This window comes from Hyla sarda, chromosome 2, assembly GCF_029499605.1.
Source record: "Hyla sarda isolate aHylSar1 chromosome 2, aHylSar1.hap1, whole genome shotgun sequence".
NCBI lineage: Eukaryota > Metazoa > Chordata > Amphibia > Anura > Hylidae > Hyla > Hyla sarda.
The window spans coordinates 189,216,528-189,241,767 of record NC_079190.1 but is presented as its reverse complement, the minus strand read 5'-3'; the positions used below and the strand labels follow the sequence as shown (position 1 = coordinate 189,241,767).

The 25,240-nt window shown below is 40.7% G+C and overlaps 1 protein-coding gene and 1 long non-coding RNA gene across 6 annotated transcripts in view; one reads left to right on the top strand and one right to left on the bottom strand.

The window, feature by feature from the left end:
• Nucleotides 1-25,240, bottom strand: part of LOC130355615 (uncharacterized) — a 229,786-nt gene that overhangs the window by 3,863 nt on the left and 200,683 nt on the right. The gene's annotated exons all lie outside the window — the stretch shown is intronic.
• LONRF2 (LON peptidase N-terminal domain and ring finger 2) overlaps nt 1-25,240 on the top strand; it is a 141,386-nt gene that overhangs the window by 94,955 nt on the left and 21,191 nt on the right. For all 5 annotated transcript variants that reach the window (XM_056555978.1, XM_056555977.1, XM_056555979.1 and 2 more), the window contains 2 exons: nt 20,465-20,583; nt 22,267-22,389. In XM_056555978.1, coding sequence (XP_056411953.1) covers nt 20,515-20,583; nt 22,267-22,389 — 192 coding nt within the window. In that variant the 5' untranslated portion in view covers nt 20,465-20,514. The remainder of the gene's footprint in view (nt 1-20,464; nt 20,584-22,266; nt 22,390-25,240) is intronic.

Genomic DNA, 25,240 nt, shown 5'->3' with positions numbered 1-25,240 from the left:
TTCACATTTTACTCCCCTCCCCAAAAACAGGAAAAATTATCATATTTGATATTGCTGCGTGTATAATTGTGTGAACAAGAAAATCTAGAATGTTCATGATCCCCTAAGGTAAACCTAAAAAAAAAATACCAAACACCAAAATGCTAATTTTTGGCAATCATATATCAGAAAAAAATTTATATAAAAAAAAAGTCCCATGAAAACAAATGGTAACAATAGAAACTACAGTTTATGGTGCAAGAAATGAGCCCTGATTTTAAAGGGGTCAGAAAAGGACACTTTTAGTAATACTGATTTTGTTAAAGAAAATGGTTCAATAAAAGAAAAGCTAAATAAATTGGGTATCGTTTTAATCGCATTGTCCCACAGAATAAAGAGAATATTTCAATTTGTACTATAAAGTGCACTGTGTAAAAACCAACCTCCCTTCCCCTCCCCAAAAAAGATGATTTTTTTTTTTATTATCGCCCTACAAATTTTTTTTGTCTTGTTTTGCCATAGATTTTATGGTAAAATGAAAGGTGTCATAACAAAGTACAATTGGTATTGCAAAAAAACAAAAAAAATAAATAAAAAAAACAAGCCCTCATATGGGTCTGTGGATAGAAAAATAAGAAGAGAAAAAAAATATGCAAAAAATCCTTAAGGTGCTAAATGAGATTTTATGAAAGAAAAGATAGAATTTGTCTGCAAAAATACATTTGTGGGGAAAAATAACTGTAGCGGCTTTTTTACACAGGTTGACTGGAGGGGGGCAACAAGTTATGGTCTCACTGATACTTGTTTGCTGAGCCTTTAGAAGGCTCAATTGGGCCTAATATTCAGCACATTTGAATAATCCGACGGGCGCTAGGACCACTCGGAAATTCACCCACTCATTGATGGCAATGCATTTCCAACGGAAAGTCTATTCTTTCTATGGATGCCAGAATCGAGATTTCCACAGCAGAAACATCTGCTGCGGAAATTCTGATGCCTGGGAGTTGTAGTTTTGCAACAGCTGGAAGCACCCTGGTTGGGAAACACTGGTGCAGACTGTTGTATCTGTCCTGTTTTGTTTATTTGCATGCCAAAAAGAGTCAGGTTCAGGAAGTGATTGTTGTCTTTATATGGATCAGGGTTAGTTGGTAAGTGAATACACAGATAAAAATCTACCTACAAAGCAGACCAGGCGTGGGAGAGCCATTAAGAAGAGATAATTACAGAGAAGAAGAAATGGAGAGGTGTACTCCTAATGCTTTTAATAAATGTGTCCTAAAAGAAAAGAATAGATTCATGAACATACGACCACGGACGTAAATTTACGTGCTGGCTCGGTGGTACTTAGCGCACCAGGACGTACATTTACGTCCGGTGTATGACAGTGAGCATCAGAGCGGTGCTCGCGTCATACACAGCAGGTTCTGGCTGTTAGAAGCAGCCGGGGACCGGCCGGTAATGGCCAGCGTCCGCAGTCGCGCGGATGTCCGCCATTAACCCCTCAGATGCCGTGCTCAGTACAGATCACGGCATCTGCGGCAGTGCTCATGTTAAAAAAAGATGATCGCCCACAGCACTGCCACGGGGATCCGATCATTTGTAATGGTGGACGGAGGTCCCCTCACTTGCCTCCGTCTGTCTCCCGGCGTCTCCTACTCTGGTCCGAGATCGAGCAGACCAGAGCAGAAGATCACCGATAATACTGATCAGTGCTATGTCCTATACATAGCACTGAACAGTATTAGCAATCAAATGATTGCTATAGATAGTCCCCTATGGGGACATAAAAAGTGTGTATGAAAAAAAATAAAAAAGTAAAAAATCCCCTCCCCCAATAAAAATGGAAATTTTTCCCATTTTACCCCCAAAAAGCATACATTTTTTTTTAATAAACATATTTGGTATCGCCACATGCGTAAATGTTCAAACTATCAAAATATAATGTGGTATCGATAAAAAGTACAGATGATATCGCAAAAAATTACCCCTCATACCGCCCTATATACGGAAAAATGAAAAAGTTATAGGTGGTGCAAAAATATAAAAGTATCACTTTAATCGTATTGACCCACAGGTTAAAGAACACATGTCATTTTTACCATAAAGTGAACAGTGTGAAAACGAAACCCTCCAAAATGTGCAAAATTGTGGTTTTCATTTAAATTTCCTCCCTAAAAAAATTTGTTTTTTAGGTTCGCCATAAATTTTATAGGAAAATTAGAGGTTTCATTAGTACAATTTGTCTTGCAAAAAAACAAGCCCTGATATGTGTATGTAGATGGAAATATAAAAAAGTTATGGATTTTAGAAGTCGAGGAGGAAAAAATGAAAACTCAAAAATAAAATTGGCCTGGTCCTTAAGGTTAAAATGGGCTTGGTCCTTAAAGGGGTACTCCGGCGATTAGACATCTTATCCCCTATCCAAAGGATAGGGGATAAGATGCCTGATCGCGGGGGTTCCGCCGCTGGGGACCCCCGTGATCTTGCATGCCGAACCCCGTTTAAAATCAGTCCCCGGAGCGTGTTCCCACTACGGGTCTGATTACTGTCGATCACGGGCCGGAGCGTTGTAACGTCAAGGCTCCGCCCTGTGTGACATCACGCTCCGCCCCCCTCAAGGCAAGCCTATGGGAGGGGGCGTGACAGATGACGGGACCCCCGCGATCAGGTATCTTATCCCCTATCCTTTGGATAGGGGATAAGATGTCTAAGCACTGGAGTACCCCTTTAAGGGGCTATTATGTATTATACATAGTGTAAATGTAAACTAGATTAGAACTCCTTAGGCCCCGTGCACACTGCTTAAATTCAGCCAATGTTAATTCCACTGCAGAGTTCCACTTAGAGTCCCATTGGTTTACACATAGACTTGTCATTTATAAATGTCATTATTCCCTGCAATAAAGGAGTAGTTTGTACTTAGGCTGCATTCACACCACATTTTTCCAATACAGTTCCTGTATATGTTTTCAATGTGAAAATCGTATGGAACTGTATTGAAAACTGTATGCCAAAAGATGCATCATGTTGTGTCCGTTTTGCATCCTGTACGGTTTTGTCAGTTTTTTTATTCTTGTACCCAAAACCGTAGTCTACCACGGTTTTTGGTCCGGGTGAAAAACTGTATTAAGGCTGCATTCACATCTCGTTTTTTGCAATACGGGTCCCGTATCCCATTTCTGTACAAAAAACGTATGTCTTCAAACCGGACAGAAACATATGCAACCTTATATGCCTCCTCACGTTTTTTAAACCGTATGCGGTTTGAAAACGGATGTCCGTTTGCATATGTTGTAATATGTTTTCCTTGAAAAAACGGATACGGTTTTATGTTTGTCAACATTTTAAATAAAGTTTTTTTTAATTTTTTTTTTAATTGAATTTCCCCCCCAAAAAATTCAAAACAGTACTGTGCAAACCGGATGTAACCATACGCACATACGGTTCAATACGGTTACCATAGAACTCCATTTTAAAATAACCGTATACAGGTTGGATACGGTTTTTGACTGGGACACAAAACCGTAGTAGACTACGGTTTGGTGTACCGTTAAAAACTGTATAAACCCGTAAATGATGCAAAACGTATACAACCTGATGCTACGGTTGGCATACAGTTTACAATTAAATGTCTATATATACGGTTTGCAATACGGTTCGATACGTTTTTTTCAATGACACCGGGTACGGCAACCGTAGTGCAAAAACGAGATGTGAATGCAGCCTAAACCGTATACGTTTTTTTTTGTTTAACATGTGAGTCAATGGGAACCGTACAGAACTGTACGGTTCCATCCAATTTTCACCATACGTTTTTTGACTTTGCACAGTTTTTTTTCTTGGAATTTCAATCAAACAAGTGAAACTTTATTCAAAATGACGTGAAAAGTTAAAAACGTATACGTTTTTTTTCTTAAAAAACGGATGCAACCGGACATCATTTTTCAAACCGTATACGGTTTTTAACCATATACGGGTTGAAATGTGTACACACGTTTTGATACAGTTTAGTCAGGTTTTGAGGAATCCTTTTTTCATCAAAAACCTGATACGGGAACTGTATTGCAAAAACGTGGTGTGAATGCACCCTTACTAAAAACTTTTTCACAGTTTTCCTAGGATAACTTTTCACAATTGTCAGTAAATGTCAATAATACATGAAACTGTAATAATGGTCCATGTTGTTCACATTGGCTTGTGGATTTATACTTGCGTATAGTAATGAATGTATGCTTAGACCAGAATTGTATCGCACCTATTCAGACACTGCACAACAGCAGTGTGCCAGACTGTAGACTATTAGTTTAGAGCAACGTCCCTTTTGTGCCAGTAATAAATACGATGAATGCCAGTAAGTGTTTTTGCACCATAATTACAGTGTAAACATGATGAGCCATTTACAACATGTTTTATGCAACTATTGCAGTTATATGTTGGCACTACCTCACATTACCCATTAGGAAGCCTTTTGACAGTTGATAATATATACCGACCACATGGCCAGATATTGTGGTGTGAATGAGGCTTTAAAGGGAACCTGTCATCACTTTCACTGCCTGAACCACTAATCATTGGGCGGTCCCCTGGTGATTACCTCCACATGATTTGATTGACAGATATCTGGATATAGGGGAGATCTATCAATCAAGGCTAATGGGGCTGGGAGAAGTCCCTGGGAACATCCCAGATGACTTGTGGTTCAGGCAGCATGAAAGTGATGACAGGTTCCCTTTTAAAAATGCTTTCAAATGTGTACTTAAAAGGAAAACGGTCAGCCTGTTCACCCACACTAAACCCAATACATAGTGTCCAACGAGGAGTAGCTTACATAAATATGTAGTAGAGTAGAGAAAACATAAGCGCAGGCACTGCATGCTATTATTTACTAGCAGTCTTGGTATGGGAGCGCGGACGGTAGAGATGTCAGGTGGTGCTCATTTGCAGAAAATCGAAGCATATGAATACAGTTCAATATATAGGAGAACAAAGGCACTCACCCAGTGCTGTGAATCAACTTCTTCTTTAATTCATGTGATACATATATGGTCCATTGAAGTTCCTTTGTGAAGGAAACAGCTGTCACAAGCAATCTTACACACTGGCGTCATGCGCTCGCCGCGGCAGCCACCGCTGTCCTTCTAGATATGTATCACATGAATTAAAGAAGAAGTTTATTCACAGCACTGGGTGAGTGCCTTTGTTCTCCTATATATTGAACTTACTTAAATATGCCCAGAAGATCCTCTGCTAAATTCAGTGGATTGCATGCAGGGAGCGGAGCTTTACTGGCTCAATTTACATATTCATGGTCTGTGACTCTACTTCACTAGGATGTAGAGTCACAGACAATGAATATGTAAATTGATTCAATGAAGCCCCGCCCCGTGTGCTATTCACTGAATTTAGCAGAGGATCTTCTGGGGGGACATATCTCAGGACCTACTGGACATATTTAAGTAAGTGACCCCTCGTTGGACTCCGGTTTGCCCACACTATAACCTAGTGGATTGGGTTTAGTGTGGGTGAACAGGCTGTCAGTTTTCCTGTAAGAAATTATGACTGCAGGCTCAGCTAATACAGGTTTTTTTAATGTCTGTTACTATGACGATGCCTAGATTTGTACACCCAAAGTGATAGGTAATTTAGATTTTTCATTTTAGATGCATTGGGACGGTAAATCATTATTTGGCTGTGAAGGGTTTCATAGCCTTTTGTAAAGATGTTTAGCTTAGTAGAAGTTTTTTTTTTTTTCTTCCCCCTAAGAAACTTTAAAATTGTGCTGTTATCCAAAACGGTAGTGTATAAATATAATATATTCTAAACTGTGAAAACCAACACTAGAGAAAGGTGGAGCTTATATTAACTTTACAGATTGGCCATATAAGCAGATCAGCGCCATGGCCTAATTAGCACTGCCATTGTATGTGGAAGTCTTTATAGGTGTAAGCTGCTTACTTACTATTAAATGTCAGATCAGCGTTTTATTCATCATATTGTTATACAGCTAGTAACTGTAACTAATGTCAGTGTGTGGAGTATGTAGGCTAAAACATACATTTAGTAAGCAAACTATATGATAGTAACTTTTCACACTTATAATAGTCTTTACACTTGTATCACCTATAAATTTCAAAGAGGTATTTACATCCGTAAGTTGTAGAGCATGGTAACTAAATATTTAGCAAATATTTACTTACTGTACCTGGCCATATTTCATTCTAAGGCTAAGTTTCCACTTGTTTTATTTATTTTTTTTGCAAAACGCAAAGAAAAACGCCAATTCTGCCGCATGGCGTTTTTTGGTCAAAAAACGCTGCGGCCAGATGTTAACTGTAAGTCAATGAGAAATCGCAAATTTCGAATTCCACTTTGCGTTTTTTCACTTTGGCGTTTTTTTTTTAATCCTTTTGGCGTTTTTTCACTTTTTCTGCTCTTTGGCGTTTTGAAAAAAACGCTGTAGTTCCCTCAAACTGGCGTTTTTTTGTCAAAATCGTGGCATTTTGCTCCAATAGAAGTCTATGGGAGTGAGAAAACGCCAAGAAAAACGCTATGTGGATTTTAACTTTGGCGTTTTTGCAGGCGGTTTTTAATCTTTTTTGGACTTTAGCGATCCAAAAAAGTGATGTAGATAGCTGTTTTTAATAAAATTTCGTAGGGTACCATTAAAAATTTTTTTTTTTAAATATACGGTAGTGAAGGAAAAAATTGTATCTAACGAAATGTATATTATTGAAAAAAAAAAAATTACTTTTTAAACAGGGATCCATTTATGTGTGCGGGGAAATAAAAATGTAGCCGACAATTATAAAAATGTATTGTGTGTGTGTTTTTCACTTTTTTGCTTTATATTTTACATTTTTTTTAGTTAGTACTACTACTCCCAGCATGGAACACACTGTTCCATGATGGGAGTAGTACTACCTGTACTAATAGACAGATCGCCCGCTGCGATCCTTCTGTATAATATATAGATGCCGTGGCCGCTCTTCTATGGTCCCCTGCACTGACGTATATTTACACTTATTCATATTTCCCACAGAGCTGTGATTGGCCAGATGGTTCCAGCCAATCACAGCTCTCTGTGAGAAATAGGAACATGTGTATATATGCGGCCGTGCAGGGGACCATAGAAGAGCGGCCTCTGCATCTATACATTATACTGGAGGATCGCAGCGGGTGTCAGGTGTCAGGAGTTTCCATAACTGCAGGTAATACTACTCCCAACATGGAGCACACTCTGCCTCATGCTGGGAGCTGTAGTACCTGCATTAATAGACAGATCGCAGCGGGTGTCAGAAGTTACACTCGCTGCGATCTGTCTATTAATACAGGTACTACAGCTCCCAGCATGGAGCAGAGTGTGCTCCATGTTGGGTGTAGTAGCCTGCTTAAGGACACATCACAGTGGATGTCACTACTGACACCCTCTGTGATCGTCCTGTCTATAGCAGAGATGGAGCGGCTGTATACATCGCTCGCATCCCTGCTCTGCATTATACTCCGGGCCAGCCACTCATTCATTTATCTTTTCCTCAGAGCTGTGATTGGCTGAAACCATCCGGCCAATCATAGCTCTGGGTGGGAAATATGAATTTCTGTTGACATCAGTGGCCGGAGTATAGTGCAGAGAGGCGAGCGATGTATAGACCCCTCGCTTCTCTGCTATATTATGGACGATATATGTCTATAGTACAGGTACTATCACTCCCAGCATGGAACAGTCTGTTCCATGCTGGAAGTAGTAGTACTACATAAAGAATGTTAAAAATGTATTAAAAAAAAAGTGAAACACACACTTTATTAAAAAATAATAAAAATTGGGTTATAAAATATATACATTGCATTTAATAAAAAATTTCCATCACTGCTGCATCCTTTTTTTTTTTTTTTTTTGGTACCCAAGAAATTTTGGGTACCAAAAAATAAAAAAACGCCAAGGGGCAATTTCCACACAAATGAAAAAAACGCCGGAACAAACGCCAGAAAAAACGCAAGAAAAAACGCATGATGACGTCACTTGCACTGGCGATTTTTCTGATGTTTTTTAATCCCTAAAAATGCAGTGCAAAAAAACAAGTGGAGACTTGGCCTAAGGGTTCACATAGATTGTGCCTGTTTTTGAAGTGCCAAACTGTGACTCTCTCTGAGCCATGGGCAGTATCACTGTAGCTCCCATTGACTTCAAGAGAGCTTTTAGTGCTGAAAAGAAAAACAAACAAACAAACCACTTGTACTCTCCTTCCCTTATCCCCTGTTGCCACGTTCTGATGAAGCCTGCTCCTGCTGAAACAAAAAAGTGCCAATTCAGCAAATCATTTTTTTTCTACCCTCATTTTGAACTAAGTTCTATTGAACTCTGTAGGAGAAAATGGCTAAATGGCTGTTTCGTTTAAAACATGCTCATTATATGGCCATAAAATTAATTTGGATGCTTATTATTTATTATTACTATTATTATTATTAATAATAATAAAAAAAAAATATATATATATATATATATATATATATTTATATATAATTTTTTTTAAATATGTCCTGAACATGTACAGCTAATTTTTGAGCCTTAAAATGAAAATTATGGCAAAAAAATGAACATATCCTTAGACAACATGGGACGAAAAAAATTTATGTATTTAAAATTTGCATATACAAATTTTTAACTTATGCTGCAGATGTACAGCATTTCTGTACACATTTATTATGGATTTCCCTTTTGAAGTCAGTGAGTAAAATATCTGCATCATATCTTCACATGCTGCTGACTTCAGATCTGTGGACTTATATTCCAGTAGCTTCATAGTAGTATTTAATAGCATTAAGCGTTTGAGTCTTTCAGAACTAAATACCCCTTTAACAGAGAAGCTCTCCATTCTAGGGTGTAAGGGCAAAGCAGGGTTACAGTCTCTCAATACAACTTGGTCCACACTCCCTTAAAGGAAAACTGTCAGCTACTGGCTGGGGACGCTGATCAGTTTGATGCCTACCATACCCGGATCCGCAGCGCCTTTCGCACCTTATCTTCTTTCTTCTTGATAATGAAATAAGCTGCTAACTGGCATGGGCGGGGTTACTGCCTTCATCTGGTACTGTGACGTAACCGCCGCCCGGCCCGCAGCACCGCCCGGCTTATGAATATTCATGTTCTCCCTCATCATCTCCCTCTCCTCCCCACTGATTTCAGGACTCCACTGTGCATGTGCTGGCTTCCTGTCGACACCCTGAAGCCGCTTCAGCGCAGTGGAGTTCTGAAATCAGCGGAGAGGAAGATGATGAGGGAGAACATGAATATTCATAAGCCACGTCACAGTTCCAGATTGAGGCAGTAACCTCACCCGTGCCAGTTAGCACCTAATTTGCATATCAAGAAGAAAGAAGATAACGGGCAAACAGCGCGGCGGATCCGTGCATGGTAGGCATCAAACTGATCAGCGTCCCTCGCACTACCAGCCTGTACCGCTGATTAGTGCAGGGAGAGCAAGCTGACCATTTTCCTTTTAATGGTACCAACCTTTTTAAAGGGGTATTCTGGGATTTTTTTGACTAGGGGCTGTAAAGTTTATGTAGTTCATAATATAGCGTCTGTACCTATGCTTTATGGTGGCCTCGCAATTCTTCTGTGATTTTTGCCCCAAATTTTATTTTTAAGATCATACAAAATGAGTGTCATCTCAGGTTTTCCCAGGTTGCAGTGCGCCTTGAGACATTACATTACTTATCAGGTGATCAGAGGGAGCCTGTCTTTGCTTCAATGGGTGGAGCGACTCCTGGGTGGGAGGAAGATCATTCTATTTTTGCAACAACTGGAGGCACCCTGGTCAGAAAACACTGGTCTATTGCTTTGAAGAGATCACAGGTGTGTTTCAATGGGTGGGGTGGCTGATGTGTGGGAGAGAGAAAAGTGACCTTACACTTGCGAACAAGGAATGATGGGATTTGTAGTTTAAGGGAAAAAAGACTCCAACAAGTAATAGCCAGTTCACAAAAAAATAGCCTCAGCTTTATGGTAATTTAACAACATAGCCATTTAACCCCAAAATTCTTCCTAAGCATTTTCATTGCTGTCTAGCAGGTACGTACTAAAATCACCTTGTGGTTGATAACCCCTTTAACCCCTTAACGACCAGGACATATATTTACGTCCTGTGCCTGCTCCCGTTATGTGAAGTGCGCTCAGGGGCTGAGCGAGCTTCATACCTGGCAGGTCCTGGTTGCTATCAGCAACCAGCACCCGCAGTGTTAACCCTTTAGATGCTGCAATCAAAGTTGATTGCGGCATCTAAAACGGGAGAAAACTGTTGCCGGTTAGCTCAGTGGGCTGTACGGGACTGCCGCTGTGAAATCGCGGCATGCCGAACAGCTGAGAGGACAGTGGGAGGCTTCTTACCTTGCTTCCCACCGTCCGATTGTCGCTCTGCTGCTCCATGCCTGAGATCCAGGCTGGAGCTGCAGAGCACTGATAACTGATCAATGCTATGCTATGGCATAGCATTGAACAGTGGATGCAATCCAAGGATTGCATGTAGTAGTCTCCTTTCGGAACTAAAAAAAAAAAAGAGGTAAAAAATAGAAAAAAACTAGTTAATGTGATTTAATCCCTTCAGTAATAAAAGTTTGAATCACCCCCCTTTTCCCATTTAAAAAAAATATATGTAAAGAACAATAAAAATAAACATATGTGGTATCGCCGTGTGCGTAAATGTCCGAACTATAAAAATATAATGTTTAATTAAACCGCACAGCCAATGGCGTACACGTAAAAAAATCATAAATTGCGTATTTTTGGTCACTTTGTATACGCTAAAAGAATGTATAAAAATCGATCAAAAAGTCCCATCAAAACAACAATGGTACCGATAAAAACTTCAGATCACTGTGCAAAAAATGAGGCTCTCATACATCCATCAGAAGATTACAATTTTACACATACTAATTTTGGTGCATGTAGTTATAATTTTTTTTTAAGCAGTAAAATAAAACCTATATAAATTAGGTATCATTTTAACTGTATGGACCTACAGAATAAAGATATGGTGTCATTTTTACAGAAAAGTGCACTGCATAGAATTGGAAGCCCCCAAATATTACAAAATTGTGTTTTTTCCCCCCCCAATTTTGCCCCACAAATATTTTTTTCTGGTTTTGCCGTAAATTATGTGGTGAAATGATTGAGGTCATTACAAAGTACAGTACAAAAATAAGCCCTCATATGGGTCTGAAGGTTCAAAATTGAAAGAGTTTTGTTTTTTCCTCATCACCGTCTAAAAATCATAAGTGCAAAAATGGAAAAAACCTGCGTCCTTAAGGGGTTAAGGTAGATGCTCTTGTTATTGACGTTGCTATATGTTATCAGGGAATGTTGTTTTACAGGAATTCCTGCCAAGTTAAATAATTGTAAAATGCTGTTTAATGTCAGATTAAAAGACTACAAGAGTGCTGTATGCCTAAAACCAATATTTCTAGAATATCTGATGCCTGAAAGACAAAATGGAGTAATTGCAAAATATAATTTTTCTACAAAAATTTCTGTTGAATTTGCCCCCCTGCACTTTGTTAGAGTTATGCAACGGGCCAGGGCTCACAGGCTGACTAGTTTTTTTTTGTGTATTTGCCATCTATAAGGACCACTTGACTTAAAGGGGTAGTCCAGTGGTGAAAAACGTATCCCCTATCCTAAGGATAGGGGATAAGTTTCAGATCGTGGGGGGTCCAACCGCTTGGGCCCCCCGTGATCTCTCTGTACGGGGCCCTGGCTCGCTGGCCAGATAGCGTGTGTTGACCACAGCATGAGGCGGCGGCTGACACGCCCCTCAATACAACTCTATAGCAGAGCTGGAGATTGCCGAAGGCAGCGCTCCAGCTCTGCCAAAGAGTTGTATTAAGGGGGAGTGTCAGACGCCGCTTCATGCGATGGTCAACAGGCCCCCTTCCCCCGGGCTGTCGGGGCCCCAAAGAGATCGCCGGGGGTCCCGGCGGTCGGACTCCCTAGGATCTGAAACTTATCCTAAGGATAGGGGATCCTAAGGATAGTTTTTCACCACTGGAGATCTCCTTTAAAGTATGTCTTCTTCCACTCCATGATATTCATGTTTTCACTGGAAATGTGCTTGCTATCCAGCTGCTACACGTGTCTGAAAAAGAACGGCCTCAGCCTGGTTACCTAGTGACAGCCTCTTAATACGTCTTAGTCATTGGCCAGGGCTTTGCATGAGCTACAGGGTTCTGAATATTATTGAAATCTACAATAGAACTACACGCTAGATTACAGTTTTTTCATTGTTTCTGGGCTGTACAGAGTTTCTTAGGGAACGAGGTCGCATGTCGTGCTGTAGAGCACTCATATGCTTCATGGGCTCCATGTGACATTTTGTTGTATAACATATTTTCACTGTTCTACCAGGCAGCTAGGTATCTCCAACTTGTTTGGGGTTTGCTTTTCGGTGAGTCATTTGTAAACGGGGCATTGTTTATTTATTATGTACTGTTGACAAGGATTTTATATTCTAACAATGAAAAATAACTTGCCATCCAGCATCTCACAACCTTAAAGGGGTATTCCAGGATTTTTTTTTTATTTGACAATGCTACAGGGGCTGTAAAGTTAGTGTAGTTCATAATATAGTGTCTGTACCTGTGTGTGACGGTATTCTCACAATTCTTATGTGATTTTCATCCCAATAGTTATTTTCAACAGCATACAAAATGACCGTTGTCTCAGATTTTTCCCAGGTTGCAATGCGGCCGAGACCTGACTCACTAGTCAGCTGATGACAGGAAGCATGTTTGCTTCAATGGGTTGAGCAATCGCTTGGTGGGAGAGAGATCAATCTGCAACTAATTGTATTTTTGCAACAGCTGTAGGCATCCTGATTGAAAAACACAGGTCTTTTGAATGGAGGCAGCTCATTTATGTTTCAATGGGTGGGGTGGCTGTGTGAGAGGGAGCCAAATTGAATTATGGGATTTGTAGGCAAAGAAGGTAAATCAAACAGGAAATGCCAGTTCACAAAAAGCTAGCCACATGGTATGGTAATCTCACAACAAAGCCATTTAGCCCCAAGACGAGCGCAGATCATTCCTAAGCATGTCCATTACTGTCTGGCAGGTACATACTAAAATCTCCTTATGGTGGATAACCCATTAATATGATTAGGCTATGTTCACATTGCTGATGTGTTTAGTCCTATTCAGGGTCCGTTCAACCTTTTTTGCGCCGAACAGACCCCAAACAGGTTGGCGCACAACTGACCTCACCAGGTCCCAATGACTCTAATTGACTTGAATGGGGTCCATCAGGGATCCAGTATTTACCGGAGTTAAGCAAAGAAAATAGGTTCCGAGGTAGCTCCTTTTGCCAAAGCCCAACAGCAATGTGAACAAGCCCTTAGTGAAACACTGTGTTAGCTCTAGTGTAGAGACCAAGTATGTAGTTTATGATGCAGGCATTTAAAGAGTTATGCTCAATTTCTGTTTGTTGTGTTTTTGTTTTCTTCTTCTTTTCTTTTATTTAAGCCAATTAGCCCTGACATTAAAACCTAGTACTGTGTCAGTTTTCCTCATGCTGCAAAACAGCTCTGGAGGCAGGGACTCCACAAGACCTCTAAATGTGTCCCGTGGCATCCATCACTAAGACATTTACTTGTGAGGTTGGCATCCCACAGATGCTTGATTTAAATAGAGATTTGGAAACTTTGAAGGCCAAGCCAACTCCAACTTTTTGCCATGTTTCTTAAACCCTTCCTGAACAATATTTGCCGTGGGACACACTTTTGTACAGAGAGAGTTCACTGCAATTAAAATATACAGTTGCCATAAGTGAAGTTCTTAGTCTGCCTCAATGTTTAGGTAGGTGGTATAGGTAAAGAAAAAAGAAAGAAAAAAAAAAAAACATGAATGCATAAATGAGGACCAAAAATTTTTGGGGAAAACTTTACCCTGAGCATCACACTGCCTCTGCCGGCTTGTCTTCTTCATATAATGCATCTTGGTTCTATCTCTTCTCCAGGTAGGTGGTGCACACACATCTGGCCTTCCATGTAATTTAAAAGAAAATGTTATTCTCAGACAAGGCCATCTTCTTTCATTACTCCATTGTCCAAATAAAATGCCCACTTACTCATTGTTGGCACTTTCAGCGGTCAGGGATTAGCATGGGAACTCTGATGGGTCTGTGTTACTACTAGTGTTGCTCGCGAATATTCGCAATTCTAATTTTATTCGCGAATATCGCATATTCGCGAATTTGCGAATATTTGCGAATATAGCGCTATATATTCGTAATTACGAATATTGTTTTTTTTTTTTTTTTTTTCACAGTACACATCACAGTGATCATCCCTCTCTGCTTCCAGCTTATGTGGTGTAAGAAGGCTCTAATACTACTGTGTGAGACTGGTGTGCGAATTTTCGCATATGCGAAAATTTGCATATGCGAATTTTCGCATATGTAAATTTTGTATATACAAATTTTCGTATATGTTAATTTTCGCATGCGCGAATATTCGCATATGCGAAAATAAAACGAGACTATTACGAATATGCGAATATTCGCGAATATGACGAATATTCGTCCATATATTCGCGAATATTCGCGAATTCGAATATGGCCTATGCCGCTCAACACTAGTTACTACACGGCTCCATACAAACTGTGATGTCCTGTGTTCTGACACCCTTCTATCATACCCTAGCCTTTACTTTTTCTGCAGTTAGTGTTACAGTAGCTGCTCTTTTGTGTATAACACTCATCAGGATAAAATGAATGTCCAATCATCATCTATTGTCTATAGTTATCACACCATTTCCCTATCAATATAATATCCCACCTTGCCTTATAGCCATTCTGTACTTTACTGAAATTCATCAATAATATAATATCCTTTTACAACCAATGTTGCACATTATTTATTGAGACTTTAGGGAACGTTAAAGGTGACCTAAGTTCATTGCAGGACACAGAATTGTAGAAGTAATTGTAGCTTTGGTAGGTGGGGAGCCAGCGTCTGTTTTTGCCTGAGGGTTGTGACCAGTTATGCTTAAAAATGATGTAGTTCAGTGTGCGTACGAGAGTAAAGAAAGTTTACATAAAAAATGTAGAACTACAATAACAACAAACCAAGCATAGAAACTTATAAATTTACAATAATTTTTACAGTACAAATGCATATTAGCAAAGTTAATATTTTAGCATGGCATGTGCATTCTTATTGTGTTTGTGTATCTTAAAGGTGCCCTTAAGGATCTTGTAATGTTGATTTTGACCAAATTAAGCCGGACAATGTAATACCTAGCAAAATAGGATAATAAATCATTAGTTATTGCGGAACTACTGGAGGTTTAATGAAAAATATCATTAGATTAGGGATATTGGATTTTTGGTTGACTAACTAAGAAATGATGTACCTTTCCAGTACTATTTACAACTAGGGAAAGTTAGAAGACTTGTGATTTTTCCTTGGGCACGACCACATAGCTCTTAATTGGTCCCTACTATTTGATGAGGATTGATGTAGAAGTGCTTAAGAATAGGTGCATTCATGTTGGGCTTTAGAGGCCAATAAAATACAGTTTAATCCATGACCATCTTATGTGCTTCTCAAGTGTGGAAATAGAGGTTAAAGGGGTTATTCAGGATTATTAAACTTTTCACTATCTTGCCCGTCATGCCAAGTTATGTCTTAAGAGCTTTACTTGCCTCACATGTATCGGGTGGAATAAACTCCTTTTTTTTGTGTGAATTCATGGTGACCCCCCCCCCCCCCCCCAGGTTCAGCATTCCTCCAGGTGTCTGGATGACTGTTGTTTCGAGCTTTCTCAGGATCTTGTTCGGCTCAAGGCAACCGCGGATCACAGGGGTGTTGGCACGTACAGCTGGACCGCACATGTAATCAGGGGGCTGGCTTGTCATCAGGGAGAACAAGAATCCAATCCCCATGTGATCAGCTGTTGTCTCGAGATAAATATCCTGGGAAAAGCTCAAAACAGTCATACAGACATCGGAGGAATACTGAACCTGAGAGAACCATGAAATCACAAAAACAGGGTTGATCCACCTCACACATAAGGCAATTAAATCCCTTAAGACATAACTTTGCATCACCGGCACAATTGTGAAAAATTAAGAAAACCTGGATAACCCCTTTAATTGAGATTAGAGGTGACAGTGGCAAACTCACTAAGAGGGACATCAGAGTTAGTTTGATGACAATGGGTGCATGATTGGACCATAAAATTGGACCAGTGTTACCACTGGATAAAGAACTTGTAATTTTGCTGTTCAATGTTGCTGTAATGTTTTTAACTTGCCAAAGCTTATATAGGACATAGTGATGAATTAAAGGGGTTATCCAGGAAAAACACTTTTTTTTTATATCAACTGGCTCCAGAAAGTTAAACATATTTGTAAATTATTTCTATTAAAAAATCTTAATCCTTTCAGTACTTATGAGCTTCTGAAGTTAAGGTTGTTCTTTTCTGTCCAAGTGCTCTCTGATGACACCTGTCTAGTGAAACGCCCAGTTTAGAAGAGGTTTGCTATGGGGATTTGCTTCTAAACTGTGCGTTTCCCGAGACAGCTGTCATCAGAGAGGACTTAGACAGAAAAGAACAACCTTAACTTCAGAAGCTCATAAGTACTGAAAGGATTAAGATTTTTTTTTAATAGAAGTAATTTACAAATCTGTTTAACTTTCTGGAGCCAGTTGATATATAAAAAAAAGTATTTTTCCTGGATAACCCATTTAATGTTTTGCATTAATTTAATGCATAATCTATCCATGGTATCTAAGAAAGTAGTGTTGAATTCTTCCCTTAGAAGAAATAACCCATAGACATAAAGAATAGACAAACTAATGTAAAGAAGTGGAAGGCTGTGATTTTAAGGTGTAAATGTTACACAATTTCAAGGTGGTGCCATGGAAAATGACATGGTGACCTTGGTATCTAACTCATTCTGGGAGAGGACAGATACAATAATTGTAATTTTTAAATTAATCTTGGTATTCAAGGAAGTGCTGGAGTCCTTTTTATATGAATTACTGTTATCCTGACTGTGATGTATTGGTCAAGAATAAACATGCACTTTGGAATTATATTATTTTAAACAAGGTCATTTAGGGGTTGTCCCATCAACAATACTTACACTTATTTTTTATTCTGTAGGATATGATCGCTGGGGGATCTGACTGCTGGGAGTCTATAGAACTTGCCAAGTACAGTGCTTGGTACATATTGGAAGTAGAAATAAATTTTCCTTATTTTATGGAGAAAAATTATCTTGCATCACTGTTGGACTCTCCCCCAACACCCTAACCACTATATTGGTGTTGCTGTAAGCTGACTAAACATAACAACTGTGTTGCCAGTCTAACTGGCAGTGTAACTGAGACACCATATTCCAGTGTCTGGTGGGTAGTCAAGTCCTGGGAACTCACCTGTAAACCCTCCCCAACCAGTTTCTCAGTTATTCTCCCACTTGGGTCAACAACATAATTTTGTTTCATCGACTTATCATGAAACCTAAATAGCAGTTTGGGGGCAAAGGTACAGCCAGATTCCCTTTAACTGCCAAGTAAACATTGAGACTATTTCTACCATGTACGTGACCAATTTTGCTAACTGTTTTGACCTTCTGTGAAATGAAAGCTTTATTATTGGCAGACTCTTGAATAAAATAGCACTGCTGCTGCTGAACCTAGTTCCCAGTGTTCTAAATATAGGGCGGCTTGCCCTGCAGAGCCTATTGATTATAAAGAATAGCTACATTCTGCTGCTGCTCCACATAATAGGAAAGCGTGATTCTATTTTTAGCTGGAACAGAAGTGTGCGCACTGTGTTACTATTACATACTGGCCCTAATTTATCCGAATGTGTGGGAGAAAAACTGGGAAGATTTCCCAACAGTGACCAATCACAGCTCAGCTTTCACTTCATCAGGGCTCATTAAAATAGGAAAGCTGAGCTGTGATTTGTTGTTTCTCTAATATAGTTTGTTAAATCACAACCTGTTAGTTTTTGAATTTATGCTGAGAAGCAAGTAGATCAAAATACAAATTGTGGATGTGCGACCATGTCTGTTTTCTCTACTTATAATTCACATTGTGTTTTCTATCCCCTTCTTTTTTTGTTGGTTTTACTTGGTCTGCACTCTGCCCCACCCCCTCAGCCCAACCCTATATAAGTAGCAGGTAGCTACACAGGGTCTGACTGGGAGCACACGGTAAGTGAGCTTTTACGCCTTGTTTACACTGGTGTGGTGCTGTGCGGCGTCCATTGCTGCCGTGTCTGTGGGTAGGTGTGGCCCAGGGACTTGTTTGAGTGGCATTGGTGCCGCTCTGCCAGTGGGTCGCTCATCCTGTGGACACTGGTGTTGCGGCGTCGGTGGTCGCCACCCAGTGAAACACCATTTTATGCTAGGGACCCACTCTAAATAGGTGGCCTTGACATGGCGAGTGGGCTTGTACCTTTTGATCAAGATGTTTACTAACAACCTGTTAGTTTTTGAATTTATGCTGAGAAGCAAGTAGATCAAAATACAAATTGTGGATTTACGACCATGTCTATTTTCTCCACATTTAATTCACTTTGTTAAATCAGGGCCATTGTTTCTTAGTCATGTTTTGAAATGAGTTATCCTGAGAAATAGAGGATGTGTATGTCACGATGCCGGCTGGCAGGTAGTGGATCCTCTGTGCCAGAGAGGGATTGGCGAGGACCGCGCTAGTGGACCGGTTCTAAGTCACTACTGGTTTTCACCAGAGCCCGCCGCAAAGCGGGATGGTCTTGCTGCGGCGGTAGTGACCAGGTCGTATCCACTAGCAACGGCTCACCTCTCTGACTGCTGATGATAGGCGAGGTACAAGGGAGTAGACAGAAGCAAGGTCGGACGTAGCAGAAGGTCGGGGGCAGGCGGCAAGGTTCGTAGTCAGGGTGGATAGCAGAAGTTCTGGTACACAGGCTTTAGACACACAAAACGCTTTCACTAGGCACAAGGGCAACAAGATCCGGCAAGGGAGTGCATGGGAGGAGGTCAGATATAGTCAGGGACCAGGTTGAAGCCAATTAAGCTAATTGGGCCAGGCACCAATCATTGGTGCACTGGCCCTTTAAGTCTCAGGGAGCTGGCGCGCGCGCGCCAGCACATGACAGCAGGAGACGGGAACGGGTAAGTGACCTGGGATGCGATTCGCGAGCGGGCGCGTCCCGCTGTGCGAATCGCATCCCCAACGGCCATGACAGTGCAGCGCTCCCGGTCAGCGGGACTGACCGGGGAGCTGCAGGGAGAAAGGCGCCGTGAGCGCTCCGGGGAGGAGCGGGGACCCGGAGCGCTAGGCGTAACAGTGTAAAGGAGCAATAAACAAGGAAAATTCAGAAAAAATTTACAAAACCTCCCAACACTTCCTCCCATTTTGGCTCCTATTAGAGTTATATTAAGAAATAAGAAATCTTCTCTATGTATCCTACAAGATCAGTCATGTACCCCTGCTCTTCCTTACTATCCTGTGTTTGTCTGTAGTGCAACCAGCTGCAGCAGTAGCCTCCCCCCTCTGCATTGTCAGCAGTAAGACAGAGATTGCAATGTCCCACAGCTATGTTAAGCCATTCCTCAGCCAATATTAAACACATCAGCAGGAGATTAACAACTGTAGAGATTCTACAAGGGTTTGTTTTTTTTCCCCCCTCAGTCTGTACACTGACAAACATTGTGGGTTAGATTTTCTGGTCCTGGGCTTACCATGAAGTGCCCGAGTGTCAATCAAGCCTGAGTGGCTGGGAAGAGGGCAGGGACAGTGTGACTACATGTTGCTGCTGCTCCGCCTCCATACCTACTTAAGAGGCACCAGGACTGCCAAATAAAGCTGCTTTTAATTAGCATATTAGAAAAGATAGAGGACACTGTTTGGACACCATGGCTAATGCCCACCAAGCCGGCCCTGTGTATAGGAAGAGACCCACGTCACTCTGCTGAGACCCACAACAAAGAATAGTTACCCAGCTTTTTTTTGCATTTCAGAGTAAATAATAGTGTGCCAGGATCACGCTCCCTGCACCTGTTTTCATGCTGTCTGCGGTTTGGGCAGCATAACACAGGTGACAAGTTCCATCTTTATTCAAATCCCTAAAGCTGTATTCCTTTATCCGCTAAATATTGCTGAGTGCTGAATAATCTATTTGGATCAGTGGGGGGTCCTAGTGGTTGTACCACACCTTTCGGTCTGTTATCCCTTACCCCTTATCCCCTGTGTGTAGAGCAGTGTTTCCCAATCCAATCCTCAAGGCACACCAACATTCCGGGTTTTTTCAGTTACTCCATTGGAATAGAACAGGGAAAATGTAAATCCTGGACTGTTGGTGTGCCTTGAGGACTGGGTTGGGAACACTGGTGTAGAGGATAACTTCTTCAGATGAGAAACCCCCTTTAAAGCAGATCCCCAAATATCACTAACGGTGGAATCTTCTAAACTAAATTAAAACTTTTTTTTGCCCTCAGCTCCCCGTGACTCCCTGTTAACCGTACAAAGAGCTCAGCTCTACTCAGCCATGAAGAACTATAAGCAAGCGCTAAGTGATGCTGAGACTGTCTGCAGAAAACAACCACTCTGGGCCAAGGTAAGTGAGTAGTGGCTTCTTCTACAGCTAGGTGGTTATGTACTACCATGTGAATTATTTGCATTACTGCATTACACCTAGAGCTTACAGTTTTCAAAGTTATTCTATTAATGTGAAGTTTAGCCGATTTTTCTGTAATAAATGTGCATTTCCCCAAGACTAGAAACACAGGACTGAGCAGATATGAAATTCTGATGATTAGAATGCAAATTTTGTGTTCACATTTGATTCTTGAGGATTCTTAATTTCCTGGAGAATTTAGGAACTCGTTCAGTTGCACTTGACTGTAACCTCACTGACGCATTATAAATAATGAAAAAAAAGAAAAAGTTAAATGCATGTCTTTGACATAATCTTTAAAAAGCAGAAAGAGCCTTTTTAGAATAGTTCATAGAGAACTGATACTAGGTTGTCAGGCATTTTTTGACAATTAACCGAAAGGATATTCACGTATTCTGCATCAAATACGTGTAGAAAATGAGTGAAAATATGCCAGTATTTTTTAGAGGAATATATGTTGCAGTTTACACGGTGAACTACTGGGTGGATTTAACCACTCTAGATTTAAACCCTAAAAGAGAATGCTCTTCGCCTGTGCTTACTTTCTGATTATCTTGCAGTTCATGTTCCTTTGTCATACACCAGCTTCATTTATTAGGAACGTGATTCTTGCAACTCAAGTTAATCCTATGGCCTGCAACCAGTCACAAACCAGTAAGCGCCCATTCACACTATGGAATTTCCACTTGGAAAATATGGATCATCAGTCATGCATTGCTTTTACTGGGATTTTGCTGCAATTTGCACAATGCATACTGCATTGCTGTCAATGGGGACAGAGCATGTCTGAATGGTTATAGCGCCAATTGATTTTGACAGGGCCTCCGCTGCACACGGAACCTCTGCCCAGAATATTTTCAGATGACCATACATATTGGTCATACATTTTGAATAGCTGTCATCCCTTTTACCCCATACACATGAAAGCTCAGCTCGGCCATACGTTGTTGTGTTTTCAATTGGGAGAGGAAAGATAGCAGGTGCCAGACTCCTCTGTTGTCAGCATATTTCTTGGCAAAACAAAGGGATTTGGTGTTGAAATTCAACCTACTCATTCCTTCTCTTTCCCGATATCATCTGTTTTAAGGGTCAGGAGGCCCATTTGACAGGTCCTGCCAAAATTTGCAGGTTTGGGCGAATTTTGTCTCTAGTGAGCATCTAGTGTTATGTAGTTTTCTAATATAAGAGAGTAGGCTTGACAGTAATCCATTGCTTTATTTTCTTTTATGCTTTTCATGGTGCTAAAATGTGCCCTAGTTTAACAGCAATGCACTCCAATACACAATGTAATTATGTCATAGGAAAAACAGGCAGAAGACTATCACATGTTACATTCCTCAGGTCTGCTAGCCAACGTTAACTGACTGGAGTGTTTTAGTTAATTGTAAACAATGTCTACAGCATCTAGACCTCATCCCCTTAAAGCACCATTACCACCAATCTCTTATTACTGTGGAAAGCAAGACATCATTAATACATTTTCTTGTCTTCTGAGAACATAATGTCCTTTGCTGTTAGTGTAATCCTATGTGCCAGTTTAATAGAGAGGATTATTTTTAGAAAGCGTGGTACACGATGCTTGGTTAATCGCTTCTAAAGCATGTCACATTGTCGTTTGCGCAGGGACATTATGTGAAGGCACAGGCGCTTTCTGGAATGGGGAGGACGGAGGAATCTTTAAAGGAGTTTCTGCATTGTGTTGCCTTAAACCCTGAATGGAGTTCAGCAAAGGCGGAAGCACAAAAGGTAGTGCTGAGAATGTTGCATATTTATTTCTCTGTGCGTTGCCAATGCTTTCAGTTATACATCTTATTAATTTTGTTAACCTGTAATAGACACATACTCTGTAAACCCTTCTACATACTCATAACAAGTGTCAAGCACCATTTTCCCATAGGTCTTTATTAAAAATGTTATTAGTTTATTTTCTGCGGTCTACATTTATTTACATATATTGCTTGCTGCTCTGTCCCTTTAGTAGTCAGATCCATCAATATTTACTGTCTGTTTTTGGCTGTTAATCTGTGAAATCCCCATAACTAGATTGCCTCCATGTTGGAAAATGCAGTCCGGTATACATTTTGCACGATGTATGCAATCCTTGAACAGCAGTTTGAGGGTGCATATTGTTGTGCAAGATGTGTGTGAGCCCAGATCCTGGATCTAGAGGAGCAACTGGCAATACTGAGACATATTGACAACTTGGAGAAGAGTCTCCTGCTCACTGAGCAAGTACTCTCTGGGGTATAGGTGGGAGAGGATAGTGGGAATGAAGTGCAGGACAGTCAGGCAGCTTGCTGGGTTACAGTTAGAAAACGGGGGTAGAGGGAAAAGTGTCAGGGAGGCTAGTCCAGAACTGGCACACCCCAACCAGTTTGCCCGGTTGGCAGAGGAGGAGGATGCCATTTCAGAGCTAGCAGTACTGCAGCAGGATTCTGCCTCTGACCGCCAGGGGGGTGTCTGCTCCAGTAAGGAGGGAAGGAGGAGTGTAGGGCAGGCCAGACAGGTACTGGTAGTGGGGGGACAGACAGGGCGATCTGTCACAAAGACCGGGATCGGAGAACAGTGTGTCTAACAGGCACTTGAGTTGGGCACATCACGGATCGGGTTGACAGGTTGCTGGGTGGGGCTGGAGAAGACCCAGCGGTCATGGTACATATTTGCACCAATGAGAAAGTAAGAGGTAATTTCAGGGACTTAGGCCACGAGCTTAAAGGGATACTCCGGTGAAAACCTTTTTTCTTTTAAATCAACTGGTGCCAGAAAGTTAAACAGATTTGTAAATTACTTCTATTAAAAAATCTTAATCCTTCCTGTACTTATTAGCTGCTGAATACTACAGAGGAAATTCTTTTCTTTTTGGAATTCTCTCTGATGACATCATGAGCACAGTGCTCTTTGCTGACATCATTATAATTTTAATAATAATAACTCTTTATTTATTGTTGTCCTTAGTGGGATTTGAACTCAACACCCCAGCACTGCAAGGCAGCAGTGCTAACCACTGAGCCACCATGCTGCCCTTAGCATACATCTGCTATGCACAGTTGCTAAAATGGACAGAGATGTCAGCAGAGAGCACTGTGGTCGTGATGTCATCAGTGTTCCAAAAAGAAAGGAATTTCCTCTGTAGCATTCAGCAGCTAATAAGTACTGGAAGGATTAAGATTTTTTAATAGAAATAATTTACAAATATGTTTAACTTTCTGGCACTAGTTGATTTAAAAGAAAAAAGGTTTTCACAAGAGTACCCCTTTAAGGCAAGGAACTCCAAGTAATACTTTCTGAAATATTACCTGTACCACGAGCCACACCAGAGAGGCAGCGGGAGATAAGGGAGGTAAACAAGTGGCTCAGGATCTGGTGTAGGAAGGAGGGGTTTAGGTTCATGGAGAACTGGGCTGACTTCTCTGTCGTATACCGGCTCTACCGTAGGGACGGGCTGCACCTCAATGGGATGGGTGCAGCTGTGCTTGGGGAGAAGATGGCTAAAAGGGAGGAGGAGTGTTTAAACTAGGGATTGGGTGGAGGGAACCTACAACATAGAGGGGGAAGATAGTGTAGATTGAGAGGGGGGACTTATTAATGTTAGAATAGTTAATAGGGATAGGCTTAATAGGAAAAAAAAACATGCACCATTGACATAGTGGGTATAACAGAGACTTGGTTGGATGACAGCTGTGACTGGGCGGTCAACATGCAGGGTTATAGTCTATTCAGGAAGGATTGGACAAAACAAGGGGGAGGAGGTTGCCTTTATGTAAAATTGAGTCTGAAGGCTGCACCTCGGGAGGATATATAGGAGGGAAACGATAATGTGGAGTCATTATGGGTAGACATATATGGAGATTAAAATTAAAAAAAAATCTGATAGGGGTTTGCTATAAGCCACCAAATGGAAGAGTCAAAAGATCAATTACTGTGGCAAATAAACAAGGCAGCAAATCAGAATGAGGTGATAATAATGGGGGACTTTAACTATCTTGATATAAACTGAGAGACTGAGACCTGAAAATGTAAATTATGTAAAAAACAGATAGAAGCTGCAAAAATAGAGACAGAAAGACTCATTGCCAAAGAGAGTAAAACTAACCCCAAAATGTTCTTTACATAAATAGCAAAAAGGTCAAAAATGAAAGTGTAGGTCCTTTAAAAAATGATGAGGAAGAAATTATAGACGGGGATCAGGAAAAAGCAAATATATTAAATTCTTCTCCACTGTATTCACTGTGGAAAATGAAATGCCAGGTGAAATGCAGAGAGCTAAGGTAAACTCCCCAGTACAGGTCACCTGTCTAACCCAGGAAGAAGTACAGTGCCGCCTACAAATAATCAAAATAGACAAATCACCAGGTCCAGATGGCATTCACCTCAGTGTTCTAAAAGAATTAAATAATGTAATAGACAGACCCCTATTTTTAATATTCAAGGACTCTATAGTGACAGGGAAGGTTCCCCAGGACTGGTGCATAGCAGATGCGATGCCAGTATTTAAAAATGGGTCAAAAGGTGATCCCGGAAATTATAGACCTGTCCGTTGTATGTAAATTGTTTGAGGGTTTTCTAAGAGATGCTATTTTGAAGTATCTTCATTATA